At 40.9% G+C, this 20366-nt stretch overlaps 1 protein-coding gene across 1 annotated transcript in view; it reads right to left on the bottom strand.

Moving 5' to 3' along the window:
• Positions 1-1631, bottom strand: part of tshz3b (teashirt zinc finger homeobox 3b) — a 42480-nt gene extending 40849 nt beyond the window's left edge. The window contains exons 1-2 of the mRNA XM_059351639.1: positions 1386-1631; positions 483-961 (exon numbers count right to left, since the gene is read on the bottom strand). Of these exons, the coding sequence (XP_059207622.1) occupies positions 483-522 (40 nt within the window). The 5' untranslated portion in view covers positions 523-961; positions 1386-1631. The remainder of the gene's footprint in view (positions 1-482; positions 962-1385) is intronic.
• Between the last annotated feature and the right edge of the window lie 18735 nt (positions 1632-20366).

The following is a 20366-nucleotide window of genomic DNA, read 5'->3' as shown; positions in this document are numbered from 1 at the left end:
TCGCTACAAATGTTTGATATTTTGTCCTTAGAGATTAAATTTTCTGTTGATCAACTAATTAACTCATGTTTCAGCTCTTCAGAGCACAAAAGGGATGACCTTGTTTACTTATTGCACTTAAAGAAAAATATCAAATGTGAGTTAAGTGTCTTGGGAATGCCAAAAGTATGCAGGTATGTGGATCATATTGCACATCAGCTGATTACAATAGGAAGAATTATGGCAGGAATTATGGGATATATCTGGCAGGCAAAAGTTGTGTTGAGGGCACTGGAGCTGTGAAAAGTGTATATATAGTGCTAGATGTTTTCCCTTTACATAACAAAAGATGGTTTTTTTTTTTGCGGGTGAGGGAAATATTAATGAAAAGTATCTGAATGAGGGAGGCGGGGAGGAGGGAGGGGGGCAAAATAGAGAGAGGGTGAGAGAGAGAAGAAGAGAGAGAGAGGTAAATTGCATTGAAACCAAAAGCCAGTCCGTACCTGCGGCGCGCCGAGGCGCCTCCTGCTTCCTCCGCGGCATGTCGGCTTCGGGGGCCCGGCAGGGAGTTCTTCTCTGGCCCCGGTGCTTCGATGCTGCCTGGGGGATCCGCGGAGCTTTGATACACAGTTTCCCCCCGTGGGTGCGCTCTCAGGGCTCCCACATAGATCGGGGTGGGTGTGTGTGTAAGGAGGGGAGGGTGTGCAGTTTTCGAAAAAAGAAATCAGATGCCAGTAGATGCGAAGATAATAATAATAAAAAAAAAAAGGAAGAGAGCGGGGGGAAATTAGCGTGACTCCTCCGGGCTGGCTGCTCTCTCTGGCGGTCGCTCGGTCGCTCTCTCGCCCGCTCCGGCTGTGGATGGATCGGGAACAGAAGGTGGGGGCTTCGCGGTAGAAAAACAGAGTATGGAGGTTTTAAAAAGCGCCTCGTGCCTCCGTGTGATCCTCTTTACTTGGCGTCGGAGGCTGCAACAGGCAAGCTTGAAGGGATAAAACCAAATGATCGCGTCAGTCAAAAGTCCGCAAACAAGGGGACAACACATCAAGAGCTGACACAACTGAAGCCCTGCGCCTCCTCTACGGTTCAACCTCTCCGCCGCTGATAGGCGTCACGTAGCTCCCTGTCTCTCTCTCCCTCTCCCTCTCTATCTCCCCCTCTCTCTCTGCCTCTCTTACCCCTCTCACTCTCTTTCTGTCAGTCACTGCCTTATTCTAGCCCCGTTTATTCCAAAAGCAGCAGGCTAATCAGGAGCTTTTTGGTTGGGAATGTGCGTAATGTCAGTCATATTGCAGATGGATCTAAGCAGACACATGGTAACCTAACAAAAACACACACATTTATACAGTATCATTCACAAGCACGCACGGACTGACAGCGTGATCTGAACGGAAATGCATACTTACTTTACGGGCTGATCCTCCGCCGCGCTATCCATTAGGTTTTCCGCTTTTTTTTTCCTCCTCCCGGTAATCACGCGCAATTCAAAGCCAAGAGGTGGACCAGCTGAAACGTGCCTGAAACCATCTCATAAAAATCCATTCGGCTCTGGCAAGTCCTTGTTGGTGGTGGGATTTTTTTTTTAAAAAGCCACATGCAGCTTTTTCAGTTTTGTTATTCTCAGGACCGACAGTGGAGGAGAAAAGAGGAGGAGGAAGAAGGAGAGGAGGAGGAGGAGGAGGAGGAGGAGGAGGAGGTGACGACCGGGACTGGTCACCCACACGCTGCCCTGCTTGGCGCGGCTACGATATTTTGTCCGAGAGCGCTTTGAAAAATCCGCTGAGGGCAAGTCACACACTCAGTATGTATGCGTGTGCGCGTGTGTGCGCGCGTGACTGCGCGTGTGTGTGTGTGTCTGTGTGTGCCCGAATCGATGAGATACGTGCTTGATTGGGTCTCCCTTGTTGTAATAATGTACATGAGGAGGAGGAGGGGGCCGGGCTCAGGCTGCTCCCATGCATGCAGGCTGGCTGGAGCGCACGGATCAGCCGAGCTCGAGCGCCTTTCTGCCAAACACTTTACTGGCCGCTGATGGTACTTTTCTCCCGTTTTTTCTTTACGTGGTCTGATAGGAGCTATTTAAATCAGCCACGCAGCGAATCAGACGTGTCTCCCAACACTGCGCCCCGGCTCTCCTTCCTGCGCCTCAAGTGACCGGAGAGGCGCAAAAACCCCTCACCAAAGCGCTGTCCCTTTTTATTTGGTGGAATAAAGTTTTTCTTCACAGGTAAGATCAAAATCCTCCTTAGTTGTTAAATATTTTCTCAAGATGCTCCTTTTTTCTTTCTTTCACCTTACAGTGAGGAATAAAAGTTTTTGGATTCAGCTGAGTTGGTGAAGTGGAATAAAAAATATTCTCCTGTATTTTTCAGGCAATCCTCCGGCTGGATGAAAACAAAGGATAAAAAGCTTCTTGAAGCGGAGAACAAGGGAGAGCAATGAGGGTGAGTTGTTGTCTTTCTCTCACCTCCTGTCTTCCTCTGCGCCAGATGTGGTGCTGCTGCGCCTCGTCCTCTCGCGCTCATCAATAGCCGGAGAAACAGCTTTCTTGGTCGGATCCGCCGAGGGAATCAGATCTCCTCAGCCTGTCTCCACGTGTCGCTCCTCGGGTAAACCGGGGAGTCTGTCCGGTCCCTGTCCGCTCACCGGGCTCGGTGGAAGGCTTGGTGATTGGTGACTCTCCGCTGATCGAGGATGTTTTCGCCCTAATCTCGCCGCGACTGTGTGCGCCGCTCCACCACTGCATGCCGTTAGATCCGCCCAAGCATCTGTCCGTCTTTCCATTGGCGCATCCATCAGTGTCACACACACACACACACACACACACACACACACACACACACACACACACACACACACACACACACACACACACACACACAGCTGCCGTGCGCACATTCCTTGCGATACTACAATCCCCCCTCCCACCCCCACAGCGTACACTCACACACAGCACTCATTCACACGCGCGAACACACACCACGCGCCCGCGCTCGCGGCCGATGGAGAGCTCTCCTCTGTCTGATTGACACAGCCCACTTTCTTAAAAGCCCGTCAGCGCGCTGCGTTTTTCTGTCACATTTTCTCTCCCAAATAGGAGTCCGAGTGTTTTTTTTTTTTGTTTGCCTCTCATGTCGCCAGAATTTTATTCTCTTTCCTAAATATCTACAAGAACAGAAATAACAACAACTTGTGACAAGTGGCTGGATTTGGAGACACGTTAATACGTTTATTTCCCAGTGTGAGACATTTCTAAACAGCTCAGGCCAGGATCAGCGGGGTTTTCTGTCATTTGCGCTCGGATGAAGAAGTAACCGATTGCAATATAATTTTATTTGTGAGAAAGACATAAAACATGAAACATGTCTGCGTAATAACCGCAATGTTTACCTGCTTTAATGCCAGGGCTATGATGATTTTTTTTGTCAGCAACAAAGCATTTTACACCTTATTAAATAACTTGTAAACTTCAAGTCTAAATTAAAGTGCGTCTAAAATGTTTGCCATTTAATCTGGATAAAAAAATATCTCAAACAGTTTGTTACATTTTCTTAATTAACTACTTTATATCAGTATGATTTAAGTTGAAGTTTATTTTCTATTTATTGCAGCACACATGGGGAGACATCAGCTTTTCTCTGCTGCTTTTTGAAAATCAAACTCTGGCGTTATTTGACATATCGTGTCTGAAAGTGATCTCAACATTACAGTCACTAATGGGGATGTAGACACAGACAAGACCCACTGTGCCTACCTTAGAGAGAGAGAGAGAGAGAGAGAGAGAGAGAGAGAGAGAGAGAGAGAGAGAGAGAGAGAGAGAGAGAGAGAGAGAGAGAGAGAGAGAGAGGAGGGAGAGAAAGGTTTTGATTTACACAGTTGCCAAACACATGAATACAAAACTCAAATGTATTATCACAAATGTATTATTTTTCTTCTTTAAAGTCATATAATGCCACATTTTAAAGCGTCAGATCGCCTCTGATATGGACCTGAACATTATGTCTAGGGGGGAAAAACTCCACACTCCCTTGTGTCAGATGTTTGAAGGAATTGCGTTCTATTACCTTGCTCCTTATAGAAAATATAACCTGCGGTAGCTACAGTTTCAGCACTTGTGTTCCAATAAACCGTCGATGTGTGAAATAAAATCACGACGCTAAAGTGCTGCTGAGGCTCGTGCACGAGTCCCCGAAACAACCCATGTCGATATTATATTTAACGTCCTGCAACGTCAGTCGTGTCATATAATTAAATTACTGTGCTTTATTTACATGGTTATTATACTTACATTTTCATCGTCATTTCGTAGACTTTAACTGACACATTTCAATTATCAGTGGTTGCACGAAAAGTAATAATATTCGATTTAACATGACCAATTATTCTGTTTGAAATAAAGTCAGTTTTTATGTAACGTGCAGTGTGTGTGTGTGTGTGTGTGTGTGTGTGTGTGTGTGTGTGAGTGAGAGAGAGAGAGAGAGTGAGAGAAAGAGAGAGAGGGGGAGGGAGAGAGCAAAGGAGAGGTATTCATCCCTTTCAAGGTATTTAAACGTTGACATAAAACTTTCCAAAATGTTGCAAAAGCGAAGGATTCAAAGCTGCATTGTGCTTAAATCTGAAAGAAAAAACATGAACTCTGTCACAAAAAGTCATTGAAAATGTCTCATAGGAGGTCCAGCTGCTCAGTGCTGACATTACCCCAAACCATCGGTGTATGGAAGTTTAGGATCTGGATCTGATACGCAGCTAACTGTCGACCTGGAAATCCCACTGAATCATCCTCTCTATATATGTATTTATTATTATTTCTTAACTTTCAGGTCATTGTGCAAGAGAACAAAACTTTATGCAAGACGCAAAGATGCCTTTACGCACAATGCATAGGTACGTTTCCTGTTATTTTATTTTTAATGGTTAAGAAAAAGTTTTTTTTAAAACAAACTGCATGAGCAAATCACCACCATATACTCAGTGTCCTGCGTGTAACACACAAGAAAACTACCGCATTAGAAGATATTAACACAATTCAGATATTGTTAATTCTTCCAGTGGGACCAAAATATCACAGTGCGCTCGTGACTGGTGCGTTTTCCTGCTCTCACTGATATTAAAGCTAATTTAATTGAACTCGCAACTATGACATTCAACTTTCACTGACGATAAAAATATATATTTTCTTTTCCCCTCTAAAAACAATATGCACCATGCAGCGAAATAAATCTGCGGTGACTTATTAGAGTTTTCTGGAATTACAGGACGCGGACTCTCAGCTTTAAGTGCGAGGATGACTCATATTTTACATTCTATTTAAAAAAAAAACAATTGAGGGAAATGGAAATACACGTGATGAAGTTCATATGAACAATTATAATATTGATTCCACTAACAGTTAAAAAAAGAAACAGAGCTGAAAACGCAGCGTCAGTGTGAGCACACGCAAACACACAGGCTCCAAGAGGCATTAGTGTGTGTGTGTGTGTGTGTGTGTGTGTGTGTGTGTGTGTGTGTGCGCGTGTGCGTGTGTGAGAAACCTCTGTTTTACGCATAAAGGTCAGTAATTTATGCCGGTGTTCCCTCAGTCTCCCGGGTGGTGTGTGTGTGTGTGTGTGTGTGTGTGTGTGTGTGTGTGTGTGTGTGTGTGTGTGTAAAGGGGGGCTGTAGTGAGGGAATCGAGACCTCGCCTCTGCCTTCTGCCGCTGCTGTCTTTACGCACAAGCCGGAGCTCCAAAACCCTCTCCACGGACGCAGGGCATGGCACGGTTTTGGCACTCACGCTGGACTGGGTGAGTCCAAATTCGATCCTGTCGTTTAATTACTGTTGTTATTCAGTCACGAGCAGGCAAGATAATATATACATTTACTGACACTATGCGAGACCTCTCCTAAGCATGGACATTATGGACATTACACGCGCAGACACAAACATTTCATGTTTTTAAGGTGTTTTTTTGGAAGTACATAATTTATCATGAGACGACTTTTCACATTTTATCGACACACTTTCTTCCCAGAACGACAACCACTATATGAGACTTTTTAAAGTCCCAATGCCATATTATATTAGCTGCAGGGACTTTGTCATAGTCCAGATTATGCTTTTGTGAATATCCGCCCCCCTCCTCAAAACGCAAATAGATCCGTTCGGTTGAGTAGAAACAGGGGGAGGTTTAGAGCACAACTACTGTGATTTATCTCTGAGCCCCACCACTCCACACCATCCGCGATTTACTGTTTTTTTTCTCCTCCTTTTTTCTCCTTCTTCTACGATGATCACGTTGGCACGAAGAGGCGTCGTGGCGCACCGGCTTCACGGCACACTGGTTTCTAGTAGACTGGATAAAGAGCCAGGGGGAGGGACAGTCCGCTGAGCAGCTTGGAAAAAACGCAGAAAAATAGAAAAAAGAAGAATAGTATACCCTAAACCCCAAACTACAACACAGCCTCTGAATCCTTTTAGAGTGACAATAATAAGAGTAATAAAATATTATTAAATAGTCTCCAAATTAGCTTGCACTCACAGTTTTAACAAAAGCTTGCTTTAATCATTTTCTTCTTAACAAATAATTTCTCACTATAAGATTAAGTCCAAAAACCCACTCAAACACTGACTGCTATAAATACTGTGAGGAAAAAGTGTTTCCCCTTCAAAAAAATACCACTTTAGTTAAAAGAAGTCTGCACAGAGAAGATTATTAATGAGGAGAAAAAAGAAATAATATCTATGAAGTTTGGCAGAGTGAAAAGAGAAGTCCACATGCGTCCGTTGAACTCCTACTTTAGTTTTATAAGTAGTTTTTTTTTTTTTTACTCCCAGAAATCTGCTTTTTGTCACCCTGCTTTTGATTTTCTCCCTCTCCGCCTTAGGCCGTGCCTGTGGCTGTTGGCCAAACCCTATTGCCTTTCCCACCTCAGTTTGAGACAGACTGTTTTATTATGTAGTGTTAAGGTTTCGTCGATATCTGAATGACCTCCAAAACTCTCTGCTGGTGGTGTTGTTCGCTAAAAAGGAACCTATTTGCATGGAGAGGGAACGGGGAGAAAAAAAAAAAGGAGGCCAGGGTTGGACTCTCCTCAAATAACCTTAAAAGTTACAAAGTCCCACCGAAAACAAGACAACACATTGACATGAGAAGCTGAAAAAGATTGAGTAGATGCTCTCTCTCTCTCTCTTTCTCTCTCTCTTTCTCTCTCTCTCTTTCTCTCTGTCCAGTGTCCTCCCCCCTCCTTCCTAGTTGGGTGTGCTGCGTAGCTAGCAGGGTTGAGAGGGCAAGTGCTGACCAGCCCTCTTTCTTTCTCTGTCTGCTGTTACTAGGTCACCACACACACACACACACACACACACACACACACACACACACACACACACACACACACACACACACACACACACACACACACACACACACACACACACACACACACACACACACACACACACACACACACCTACCTCTCCTTGCGGTCAGTGTTGCCACCAGGGAGAGGGGTAATTTAAGCCCTCCTTGATGTAGCCTATTCATCACTGTCCTATGCTCCGCGCTTCAAAATTAAAGTCTGATCTACAAAGTTAGAGTGAAATGAGATAAAAAAAATTGGCAGAGGTCACCGAGGGCCAGGCCAGTCAAAACACAAAGCTGCGGCTCAGCTGGGCCGGTGTGAGCTGCTTTAATTATGTTTCTCTATAGTTCGTGTTTTACTGGTTCTACCTTTTTGTTTTGAAGTGCAAAAAGCCAAATGAGTAGAATGACTTGTTGGCCTGCTGGGTCACTGACAGGAAACGTATAGGAAGGACCAGCCGCCCCGACTGATGATTAGATTTATGTGGGTTCTGTGTAACTGTTACCAATGAGACACAATTGTATTGGTTTATGATATTATAAAGTGGCACTTTTGTTAATATTCTGTGCAAATATGATAAAAACAGATATTATTTAACGACTTACAAATGAAGTATTTAATCAGATAAAGCAAAGACACATGATGCTCCATGATCAGTCTGATAGATTTTAAAAATGAAATCAAAGTGCCCAGTAATGATCACATTATTTGCTTAATTTCATTAAAATCTTACAAACAGCTTTGTAAACTCAATGTTAGTAAAAGGCAGGTTTAAGATGCGTGCAAACAGTTAAATGTTACTCTTTTGTTTTACTGATGCCACACTCCCGACTGCTGCTTCTTAAAAAATATAAAATCATTCTTTTTAAAAGTCTTTTAAACAAACAAGTTTTTTTTTTCTTGTTTTTTTTCTCTTTCAAATTCTCGTCTTCTAAAATCTTTTGAAACCAACCTTTTAATGAATGTTATTAGTAATAATATAATTTACCTCTCTTTGCCACATTCAATGAAGGTCACAAAGTACTAACGACCATGACTCATTGTTTTTACACAAAACAAGAAAGTGTTGATTGAGTTATAGGGGCTATACTTGCATTATTTGGGATGTTAGAGGGTAAAAAAAGTGCTGTCAACACCAGTCGCAGATAAGGCTGGGTACCAAACTTCCTTACTTTAGGCCAGTTAGTCCTGAAAAAATGCCTCATAATTCAATAGTTCAACACCTAGAGAGTAGATCTCATCAGCATCAGTGAGCCAATGAGAAACAGAACGCTCGTGCCAAGATCTAATAATGCTGCTGATTGGCTGTCTAAGGTCACAAGTCATAGAGGCATTCAGGAAAACCGTGTGTGTGTGTGTGTGTGTGTGTGTGTGTGTGTGTGTGTAGTTGTATTTTGAGGTGTGGTTACAGTGTGTGTCACATAGGTATAAAGGAGCTGAAAAATAAAAATAAAGATTTCTACCTTCATGTGTAATGAAGTAATTTGTTTTTGCTAAAAAAGTATTTTATAAAACTGGTATCACTCAGGAACCAGTTCAGAAGTAAAGGTACAGGTGAGAGCTGACTGATTTAGGATTTATTAGACCAATTTGTGAGGGTCAAAGGACAGAGGGTGTCGAATGCTGGAGAGTCTGTAAAGCCCTTTGAGGCTCATTTGTGATTTGTGAATAAAATTGATATCGGTAACTGAGAGTTGAGGGGAAAAATTCACTGAGATAATTAATTTTTGAGCTGGAATGTAAATCGAGCCTATATCTATGTGGATAGATAGGGTCGTCACTAATATGAAAAGGTACGCAGAATGGTATTCTTAAATAGATAACTTTATTATTACTATGTTATATATTATGCATAAACTGTATAGAAATCATAGCTGAAAAAAATATAATTTAAAGTAAGTAAAGTAAGCTTAGTAATCATTAGTACTGTATGTTGAGTGTCAGTCAATTGCAGAGCATTTAAATAAAGATTAAATAAAAAATAGTATTAGCAGTATACTACTACTCTACTAGTTCACACCATTTCTAAATCACTAAGCAACATCTTTTGCATTATATATTGTGTAAAGGAAAAGTTCAGAAAAGTATCGGACACCATATATGGAGCCACGCTTTAAAAGAGCGATACTGGCTCTTAATATTGGTCAACTGATATATCAGTCAGAGTCTAGAATGAAAATATCTAGGATGAAAATAGCTTGTATTTTACTGAGATTTACGGTTGGAGTGTCTGAGATCCAAACAGAAGTAATGTAATGTAGCAGACCTTCAGAAAGAATTAATCAGTTCAAAATTATGTTTATAAGCTAAAGCTGATTAAACAATGTTCAATGTGTTTTCTGAGCTGTCTGAAATTTTTTTTGTGATTTTCTCTAGGTCTCTAAACTGATCACAAGAGCTAAAGATGCAGTAAAATGACATCACAGCACCTTTTGTTTCCTTCATCCACATTATAGGAGTAGCAGGTGGAGGATGGGTGCAAAATCAAGACTGCAACCATGCATATTTTTGCAAACATCCACACACCTATGAGCCTTGATGATATTGCTCCTCTGGCTTCTACAATTATCAAGCTAACGAGGCCAAGGGTCGTCTTTGGTTGCACTCTGATTGGATGGATTAATACACGCCCCAGAGTGCAACGATGAGACGTGAAAAATATTTTCTTAACAAAGACAAAAGGCACAGATTTCAACATATATTTCACATAGCAGAACAGGGCAAGATAATCTTTTTTTTTCATTTCACTGTATCTTTAAGTGAGAAGCACAAACAGTGTGTTTTCAGTTATACAATAGTCATAAACTGTAAAGTAAATTCACAGGCTCAAGATATTTTTAGAAGAAGTAGGTATTTCTTTGGAAATGTTTGTGTCTCATGTCTGATGCAAGTCTGATGAGTTACACTGTTTATCAGCGTACAGTGTGACGGCGCGCTGCTGAGTGAGTCACTGCTTCCTCCTCACTGTGTACATGTGTGTGTTTTGTGTGCGTGTGTGTGTGTGCGGAAACCACGCTGACAGCTGCAGCTCATTACAGGCACTATTACTGATGGGGACTGCTGGGGGAAATTCCTTCTTCCACAGAGCAAACCACCCTGTTTACCACACACACACAACACACACACACACACACACACACACACACACACACAGACACAGAGGTCTCGCTTATTCATAAACCAGAGCTGCAACATCTGTAAATGAAACAAAACATTAAACAGAAACATTTACTAAACATTTACTCGTGAGTGAAAAATGAAGAAAAAGGAAGCTATCTTCTATAAAAGGAGGCGACACATGTTTCATCCTTCCAGTTGCTGGAGAATGAAAGACATCCCTCACCTGTGCATGAAGTATTCTCTTCTACATGCAGTACACAGTATGTTGTGTGTAAGTGTGTGTTCACATAAACACACACACACACACACACACACACACACACACACAAACACACAGCCACAGGGTGAGCAAACTTAAGAGGAGATGAGATCACCGGAGCACTCTAAGCCTTTCTAAATTGGCAAACAGCAGCGTCTCATACACACACACACACACACACACACACACACACACACATATAGCCACAGAGTATACAGTGTCCAGTGACGTTAATGAGAGGGCTGAAATCCAGACACACATGTGCTAGAGTCATTAGGGAAGACTTCATAGCTACACTTCAGGCCACTACACTCCATTACTGTACTTCATTGGTTACACTGCTTGAAAATAGTGGTTTCTCAAAGTCAGGTTCAGGGACCACCAGCACTCTTCGGAGAGCCCCGGGGATTTCCTCATCAAATTAAAAAAAGAACAGTTACCTGTTTTTCTTTATCTAATTTATTTGAAACACAATGTTGCCAGAACACGAGAATGATTATTTATTTATTTTTCATACTTTCCCATTGGATGGTTCAAAATTCAGACATAACTTTTATGGATTAGTTCTAAAGATGAGTTAACATTTAAATAGCTTGTTTTTGTGTTAACAATAGTTATGTCATTTAGATCCAGCTGTGCTCACTACTTCTTAGTCTTTCTTACCATCTGGTGTGCATAAACTACAGGTTATAAACTGCTTTTTAAAGTACAATAATATGAATTATGTTGATGGTATTAACAATGAGAAACAGGTAATTATCAGTTATTGGTTACCAGTCTTGCATAGTTGTAAAAATTGAATGCAAATTTCAGTGTGTTGATGAATCCAAATTTACCTAATCTGACATCACAAACAAGCAAAAAAAAAAAGAATAAACTTAAACTGGATTTATTCTTGATTTTTATTTGCATACACAAATCCCATGGAATTCCATTGACTAACCCAAATCAAGTTAATATGCAATAGTTAAAAATATATATAAAAATAAATTATAATTACAAAAGCATAACCCATTCAATTTTATCTATTTAAAGTCTAATTTATTTATTTTTTCTTTCCCTTTCATTGGCAGTGGACAGTGTGGCAGCAAATGGGTGTATCATCAGCATAAAAACTAACCGAACAAGTGGTCGTTATTTGTAATTGCAACTGTAAGACGTAGGTTGTGAAAAAAAATAATCTGTCTCCAAAGATTTATTATAAGCATATTCTGCCATAACCTAATAATGCCATGCTCCGTCTCCATGCTGTCATGACCAGAGAAAGAGAGATGAGAGAGATGGTCCACTCCATGCTGTGATGTATCTGTTGCATTAATCAGCCTCTTAAATTGGAACGGGCTGCTTTTATTAATTATGTTCAACATGAGGATGGTAGGGCCTCTCCCAAGCATCCCTCCCTCCTCGTTTAGACACACCAATCACTTCCAGGAAGAAAAAAAAAAGACAGTGGAGAGAAACAGAGAGAGCTTCATTACAAGCAAACGAAAGAGAAAACAGGACGATGCATAAGAAAACGCAGTGAATGAATGACGACGGGTATTTAAAAAATAAAATCAGAAGTGATACCAGGGTGTGTAAAGGGTGGTGGAGTCCTTTTGGCATCGCTGGCTTTAAAACATATTTAACTACAGGCAAAATTAGTGAAAAAGCACATGTGGTGCTACTCCCGTCTGTAGATATTACCCTGATAGTAACAGCACTTTAACATCAATATAGAGTTTAATTTTATTTTTAACCTTTACTCCTAGATTGAAAATGTAAAATTACTATTTTATTATTTTATTGTTTTACTGTTTTTAGTATTTTATTGTTTCATTGTATTTATTTATACCTATTTGTGTGTGATTTATTCTATTTTAATAACTGTATAGCCCTTTGGTCAACTGAGGTTGTTTTTAAATGTGTCCTATAGATAAACTTTGACTTGACTTGACTAAAACATCCACTTTTGGCATTTCTAAGAATTTGTTCTCATAAAACATTATTCCCAACAACCTCCTTTTCCATCAATCCTATTTTAAAAAAGTAAGTCAGTACTGATGTCAGTAAGACATCTGGTGGAGGCACATGGAGCATTTGGGGTACATATTATCTGGAAGTAACCAATATTCTCAAAAGTCTGCAAGCAAGCAAGAGTTTGTTTTGTAAAAACAGTTAAACATGTGTTCAGGTTCAGTAAAACAGAACAAAGTACACTGTGCAATTAGGACCATGTGCCATAGACCAGTGATTCCCAACAGGGGGGGCCCGACCCCCCAAGGGGGGCGCCAAAGATCCACGGGGGGTCGCGAAGCCCTCTTGATTTTAAGGGATGTAATAAATCTAATGTATTAAATATAGATGAGTCAGCATTAGTGGGACAAAAACAACTAAAAAGGGCTACATTAAATGTTTATTAATTATCTAAATAGAAAAATCACAATAGATAAGGACATGTGTAACATCCCTCCTGCAGTATACACAGGTAACCTCACCTAGCGGTAACCTCACCTAGCAGTAACATCACCTAGCGGTAACATCACCTAGCGGTAACCTCACCTAGCGGTAACATCACCTAGCAGTAACCTCACCTAGGGGTAACCTCACCTAGCGGTAACCTCATCTAGCGGTAACCTCACCTAAGGGTAACCTCACTTAGTGGTAACCTCACCTAGCGGTAACCTCACCTAGCGGTAACCTCACCTAAGGGTAACCTCACTTAGTGGTAACCTCACCTAGCGGTAACCTCACCTAGCGGTAACCTCACCTAGGGGTAACCTCACCTAATGGTAACCTCACCTAGCGGTAACCTCACCTAGCGGAAAACTCACCTAGCGGTAACCTCACCTAGTGGTAACCTCACCTAGCGGTAACCTCACCTAGCGGTAACCTCACCTAGTGGTAACCTCACCTAGCGGTAACCTCACCTAACAACAGAAACACAGAGCTAATGGAAAAATGGCGTCAGGGAGACGAAAATGCTGAATATCTCAAAAAGAAAAAGAGAGGGTACCATGAAAATCACATTGAGTTCAGCTTCATAGAAGCAATGGAGAATGGGGGGGGGGTCCCCACTGGTTTCTATCCAACATGTGCATCAGTGATGCTGCGTTTCAAGCCTGTGTTCTACCTGTGTTCTACCTGTGTTCTACCTGTGTCCACATGGGATCAACTTGTGCATCATACATACACAACTCATACACTCAGGTATGAAGAGTAAAGTGAAAGGCTGAAAGCATCCAGTGCATGTTGGAGTCAATTTAACACTGAATATTGAGATGAGCAAATAGCTTTCTTTCAGCTTTTGGAGGATCTGATGACCCGTCTGTTCATTACAAATACCGGGGAGGACAAATTTCCATATTTCATATATTGGAGGGGATGTGACCCTGAGGTGATTATATGTGCAGGCTGATACAATTTTTTATTACACGGTGCTCTATGAAGTAGACTGACTGATATGAGTGAAAATCTGGGGTTCACATTAATTTAAATTTGCAGTCAGTTAAGTACCAGTAAAATTTCAAAATAATGGTAATGATTCATATAATAAATATGTATCAAAATCCCAGAAAAATAAATGCAATTCTACAAATAAGTACATGCCTTTTATGACACACTGGGTTCTATTTGAGAGCATATCTGTTTAATTGTATTTTTAAATATTAAACCACTTCTTAACCAAAAATCCTTTGAAAAACAGAAATACATCTTTTGCCTCAAACCAGAGACTTTCTGCTGAAAAGACGAGTGCCTGAACCTTTCAGGTTCTGAAACTGTTTTTGTGAAGAATTTCAAAGGTGCTTTTGTGACATGAATTAATCATCATTGTATTAACTCTGAAACATTGAAAGAAGGCATTTTGCTGTCAAAGATGTGAAAATCAACTCTGAGCCGACTATGTTGTAAAATTATAACAACTATTCATTTGACAAAAAAAATGTGGTCAGAATCTGCATACATTTGTGCCCAGGATACACAGGTCTGGTCCTCTGAAATGTATTGCTCAACATAATACAGGTTGTATTATGAAAGTAGCAGAAATAAGAAGTGAGAAATTTTTAAAAATATTTAAATCAATATGCAAAAGGATTATTAAGAGGCACTAAACTATGTCTTGACTCTCTTAGATCTCTCTTTGGTATTTTTTTAAAATTACGTTCCTTTACAGTAAAATTGCATTCCAAATTAGATTCAAGGAAAATGTTTTTTATCCCAAATCATGAGTACTTTTGACACATCAGAAATACATTTCTAATCAAAAGTTGCATTGGGAGGAAAAAAACACCTCCCACTGGTCTTTCACCCAACATACTAAACGTTAGTCAAATAAGTACTTATATACATACTTAACTTGCATTTTCTGTAACTTAAGTTACAAAACAAATGTAAATGTTTTTAACCCAAACCATGAGTCATGACCTTTCCCTAAACCTAACCAAGTAGGGTGGGGTTTTTTTTCAATTCACATTGATAACCATGTTAAAAAATTACAGATTAAGACATGTAATTGAAAATGCAGTTTCGTTGTATTAGAACGATGCTTATTTAAAAAAAATAGTTTGTCAGTGTATAAAAGTAAGCTGAGTAACTGAACTCTAAAGGAAAATTGGTAAAAAAAAAATAAAAAAAAAATGTAAAAATGAGTGCCAGCTTATTCTCCTGAACAGGTTTGTAAGATTTTGTACATAAAATAATAAACTGGAATTCATATGAGATCCAACATAATATGACAGATCACTGTTTTAAACATGTTAATGTTGTGAAATTCAATGTTGTAAGGTTTAGGCACCAAAACTTCTTATTTAAGTTTAGTAAAAAAGGCCAGGGTTAAGGTTATAAAAACATTGGTCTCCAGGTCTCCTCCTTGAAAGTTGTTTACTTGATCCATCCACCGCCCAAACAGACCCTCAGTTCTGTAGAGAACCAATAAAATGCTCTCATTTTTATTTATCAGTGGATTTTTCAATGCATTAATTTTAATTATACAAACCAATCATGAGAAAAGCCTTCAAAACTACAGGAGGTATAGTAGAATAGTGGCCAAAGATTAACTGGGGCTTCCAGTTGTTTACAACTGACAGTTTGGGTCGGAAAACAATTTGCCTTAATTTCCATTTCTAAATAAATATGTTTTAGCCTGGAGTTTTTGATTTTTGAGACAGTAAAATGTTATCAAAACCGATGTCTAAAGTGGCAAAAAGACAAATTCATAGTTTTCCTATGTTTCCAACCTGCCTTAACCCTTGGTAATTTGAGACCAGAACCCAACCCAAGACCTGAGACTGTATTTTAAACCTTTCTTTACAGTCTAATGCAGAGTTTATGCTACTGGTAATTGGCAGAGGGGTAAAAGAGAAACTTCTGTGCTGAAAGATGGTTTTAGAGTTTAAGCTCTTCAAACCCGCTACCATTAACAGCTTCACTGTGTGATGATACTGGTATATACAAACACAGCACTGGGTTACAGAAACACTCAGGAGTCAAACGCTGTATATTTCAGGATGTACAGTGAGTGCGTGGGAGCCACTCCACGCTGAGAGCTTCAGTGGATACAAATCACGGGCCGATACTCTTGTCACGTCAGCCTGAGCTGAGCCCAAAGCCACTTGAGCTGCACCCGGTGTTTATCTTACTGTGACATTCTCGCTGCTGTTACACCAAAGACTCCCTCCTCCACCCACTTCCACCCCACCACTACCCTGGGTAAGATACCTGCTCAATGGAAAGAGAGACAGATGAATATAACAGTGGTAGAGAGAGAGAGGGAAAGGGAAGAAGAGAGAGACAGAGAGAGAGAGAGTGAGAGAGAGCACATTGTCCTCCGTGACAATGCTGATGCTGTCTCACTTATGAGCAGGCTGAAGTTTGATTCTGCATACTTAAAGTATGTAAAACAGTTTCAGCACAGGAAAACAAGTGTAATTAATCACTGTTTCGTCTATAAAATGTCAGGAAGTTGTGAAAAAGTCCATCCCAGTTTCTCAAAGTCAAAGATGATGTCTTAAATATCTTTTTGTCCGAGTCCAAAACCCAAAAAATATTCAATCGATGAAGTAATCGACAATATTTTTATGTTCACACAAACCACAGCTACATTCATCTTTGTCCAGTGGCGAAGCGATGTGATGTCAAAAGCGCTGATGGTTCCCTGTTGCCGTCCACCCAGGACTGTAAACCGGGAGACTGGTGTTGGGAGATGGGAGACTCTTTGATCAAAGTATTTTCCAGCACCACCTTTTGGAAGAATGCGGTTCTTCCCTTTGGTTGAGTTCCAGAAACTTGAACAATTTATGACAAGGAGCACTGAAACTGTTCTGGAGGCTCATTTGTTACCCATCACCTACATTTAATCAATTAACACATTATATTATTGTAGGAAATAGGTTTATAGGACTTATCCTACATTAAAAAAAAAGATAGAAGAAAGAGAAAAATCTGTCAGTTACAATGAGCTGAAGCCTTTCATGCACTTGAACTGTGTGTTTGTCTGAGTGTGTGCAAGCCTCCCTCACTGCCCTTAACCCCCTCCCTCCCCCCGAACATTAACTCACCCTGACCTCACGTTGAACCAACATCCATATGCTTGTCCACGCCTCTGCAGAACAGTAGATAGGATACTGTGTTAAACGCAGGCACCCCAGGGTGCAGCGGCCACAGCGTCTCCCTTACAAACTGGCGGTCAGGTGCCCTTGGGCCGCACAAAGATGCTAGCTGACTTGACATCCACGCCTGCTCCACGCCGGTCTGAATTAGCACTTCAGTGCCGGACAATCTGCCCCACCTCGGGGGGAGGCCAGAGGAGGGGTCAATGTGCTCAAATGATTTCCCCCTTCTACCGAGCGAGTAGTCCTAGCTTTAGGATATTCAGTGACACGGAGGGTTTTATACTGCCGACATTTTCTCGATGTGTCAACCGCATCTCAAATGCTGAGATGTGGATTTTCAGCAGCGCGAGAGATGACTGACGGTCGCGGAAATAGGAAGCAGCGTCCTCGACAGTAAACAGATGCTGACCAGCAGATCACCATGAACAGGCCTCCGAGGTTTTGGACTCTCACAGGGACATACTGTATGTTCTGTAAAGGGTCTGAGCGTGTGTGTGTGTGTGTGTGTGTGTGTGTGTGTGTGTAGTCCAAGGGAGTTTGTGAAGGCTTTCCCTCTGAAGTGTCAACCTCCCAGAGAGAGGATCAAGTGCTAAGCAGGGGACTCAGGAGCTCAGTGCCTGCGCTGTGTTTATATATATATGTATGTGTGTGTGTGTGCGTGTGTGTGTGTGTGTGTGTGTGTGTGTGTGTGTGTGTGTGTGTGTGTGTGTACAGTAGCCCACACTTGTGGTTTTAGGGATTGAGGAAGTGATATATCCTTTTATCTGTTACTCTGGATGACCACAAGCCTAACCAGAGTCGGCCCCGCATGGCCAAATCCTCACACTCAAAGGATAGATCAGTGTGTGTGTGTGTGTGTGTGTGTGTGTGTGTGTGTGTGTATACAAAAGGTGCATCAGAGAGCAGAGCAGGGCCTTTCTCCTGAGGGGGAAGCACAGAGGTCAAAGGTCAAACACACATGTGGGGGGTCAGTGAGCAGTTTGGCAAGCGGAACAGAAGCATCATACACACAGAAACACACGGGTAAGTTATTGTGTGTGTGTGTGTGTGTGTGTGTGTGTGTGTGTGTGTATGAGGTTAAAATGAAATATGAAAAGCATGAATTCTGGAAAATTGTGCTTTAAAACTATATGACGGTTATAGAATGGGAACTGGAGTGCCCCATTCATCCACTGATGAAAAAAGTCAATTAAATAATATGCATGTATGGTAGGGTTATGGTTCTGAAAATTCCAATTCCAGTTACTCAAATGAATTTAAGTATTACATTTAATGAATAATAGGCTAATACAATGACCCAGAGCCTATTTTGCTTATGACCTGTGAAGACGAAGCAAGGTCTCCTCACAAACCTTCATCACATGTCTTTGAGATGAATTGAATGGCGATTTCTTGCTTTTGAAAAGCCTTAAGAGAGAGAAAAAAGTTATATTTCACAAGAAAAAATAAAAAAAAGAGAAAAAGTCTGAAAAATAGTGTAGAATATTTTTTTTTGTATTTCCTATCTCAGTAATATGACCTCTTTTATGAGTCCTGACCCTTAGGTTGGAAACCACTCGGCTATTAGATTATAAAAATACACTAATGCATATGCCATCTGGCATCTGGGTGTCTTGGTCCTTATAGAAACCAAACCATTAGCTGCAGAGGGTCCAGAGATGTCTGACCAAAACCAGAGGGCACTAGGCTTGTGTAGCCTGTCTAGCACCAAAAACAACAATAACAACATACAAACAAACATTTGGAAAAACTCAGCAGCAATGTCTCTTTCCACAAATCATGACTCAGTAATTGTAGTTTCTTTCTACCAATCGTATCATTGCAGAACAAAATGTGGTCTGACATTGCAAGCTTGTGGATATGTATTTACAGCTAACTAATACTGCTAGCCCATCTAGCACCAGTGAATTAGTTAACATTATAACTTAGCTGAGGACGCACGAGCCTCTCGTTCACCAGTAGATGCACACTTCCTTGTGTGTTGTTATGTTTGGTGTTGACAGAAAATAGTTCTGACATGAAACTGCTCACAACAAGGTTTATGGATTATCTTGTGTAAGTGGGTAATGAAGAGACATTGCGGTTTAGTTTTTATTTCTCAGCACCACAAGTAAAGTGCCATTTAGTTCCATTATATTGAAGAGAAGGCAGACATCTATACAGCCAATATCTTTCAACATTCAACAACTCACACGAAAACAATCTAGACTGATACAAAGCACTACAGATTACATGAAAAATATATTTTTTTGATCTTGATGTCTTTTAATCATACTTTCTGATAAATGCTATTATCCATTGATGTCGTTCTATTTGTAGTGTGATAAGATAACGATCATATCGTTGTTAATGGTTGTTGCATGTGAGACTATTTTACACTCCTAATATTAGTATAAATAGGTAGATTATTAGTAACTGTGGTCAGCGGGATGCCATGGCTACACATTTTATAATTACTCTATTACATTTCTCTCTGTCATTTCTCTATTTATAAAACAGGCAAAGTTCACCCCATCAACCTCTGCAGTGGCGACAGAAGCGTAACTTGTATTCACACTTGAGATGAGGTGATCCTCTCTGCAGAAAAATAATGATGTACAGTCCATGTGATTTTCCCACTTCTAACATATTATACAGTTGTGTATGGTGCTGTAGCAGGAGGTGCATGTTGGGGGGGGGGCTGAGCTACCTGACAATGGGAGAAATGTGTTAAAAGCCAAACCGTGTTTGTCGTTGTGTTTTCACAGCTACGATCTAAACTACAACAAGAGGCGGTGTTAGCGCGAGGACAAAAGGACGACTCAGATTGGTACTTCGTGGTCACAATCTCATCCGTCGCTCTCTCTGCCTCTTCTTCTTTTATTTTGCAGGTTGATGTGGAGATTTGTAAGATTGTTATGAGTCAGTGACTCTTGACCTCAGCCGGAAACCAACAATCTACCTACCTGGGTATGAGAGACCAGACACTCACACACTTAAGGTGCAAAGAAACACACTCATCTGTTAAACAGAGCGAACACATCAGTCTTAGCTAAGTAGAAGTTTCACTCATCTCTCCCCCCTCATTCTTTCATCTGCCC

This window comes from Centropristis striata, chromosome 2 (genome assembly GCF_030273125.1).
Source record: "Centropristis striata isolate RG_2023a ecotype Rhode Island chromosome 2, C.striata_1.0, whole genome shotgun sequence".
Classification (NCBI taxonomy): domain Eukaryota; kingdom Metazoa; phylum Chordata; class Actinopteri; order Perciformes; family Serranidae; genus Centropristis; species Centropristis striata.
This window is presented reverse-complemented; position numbering and strand designations above follow the sequence as displayed.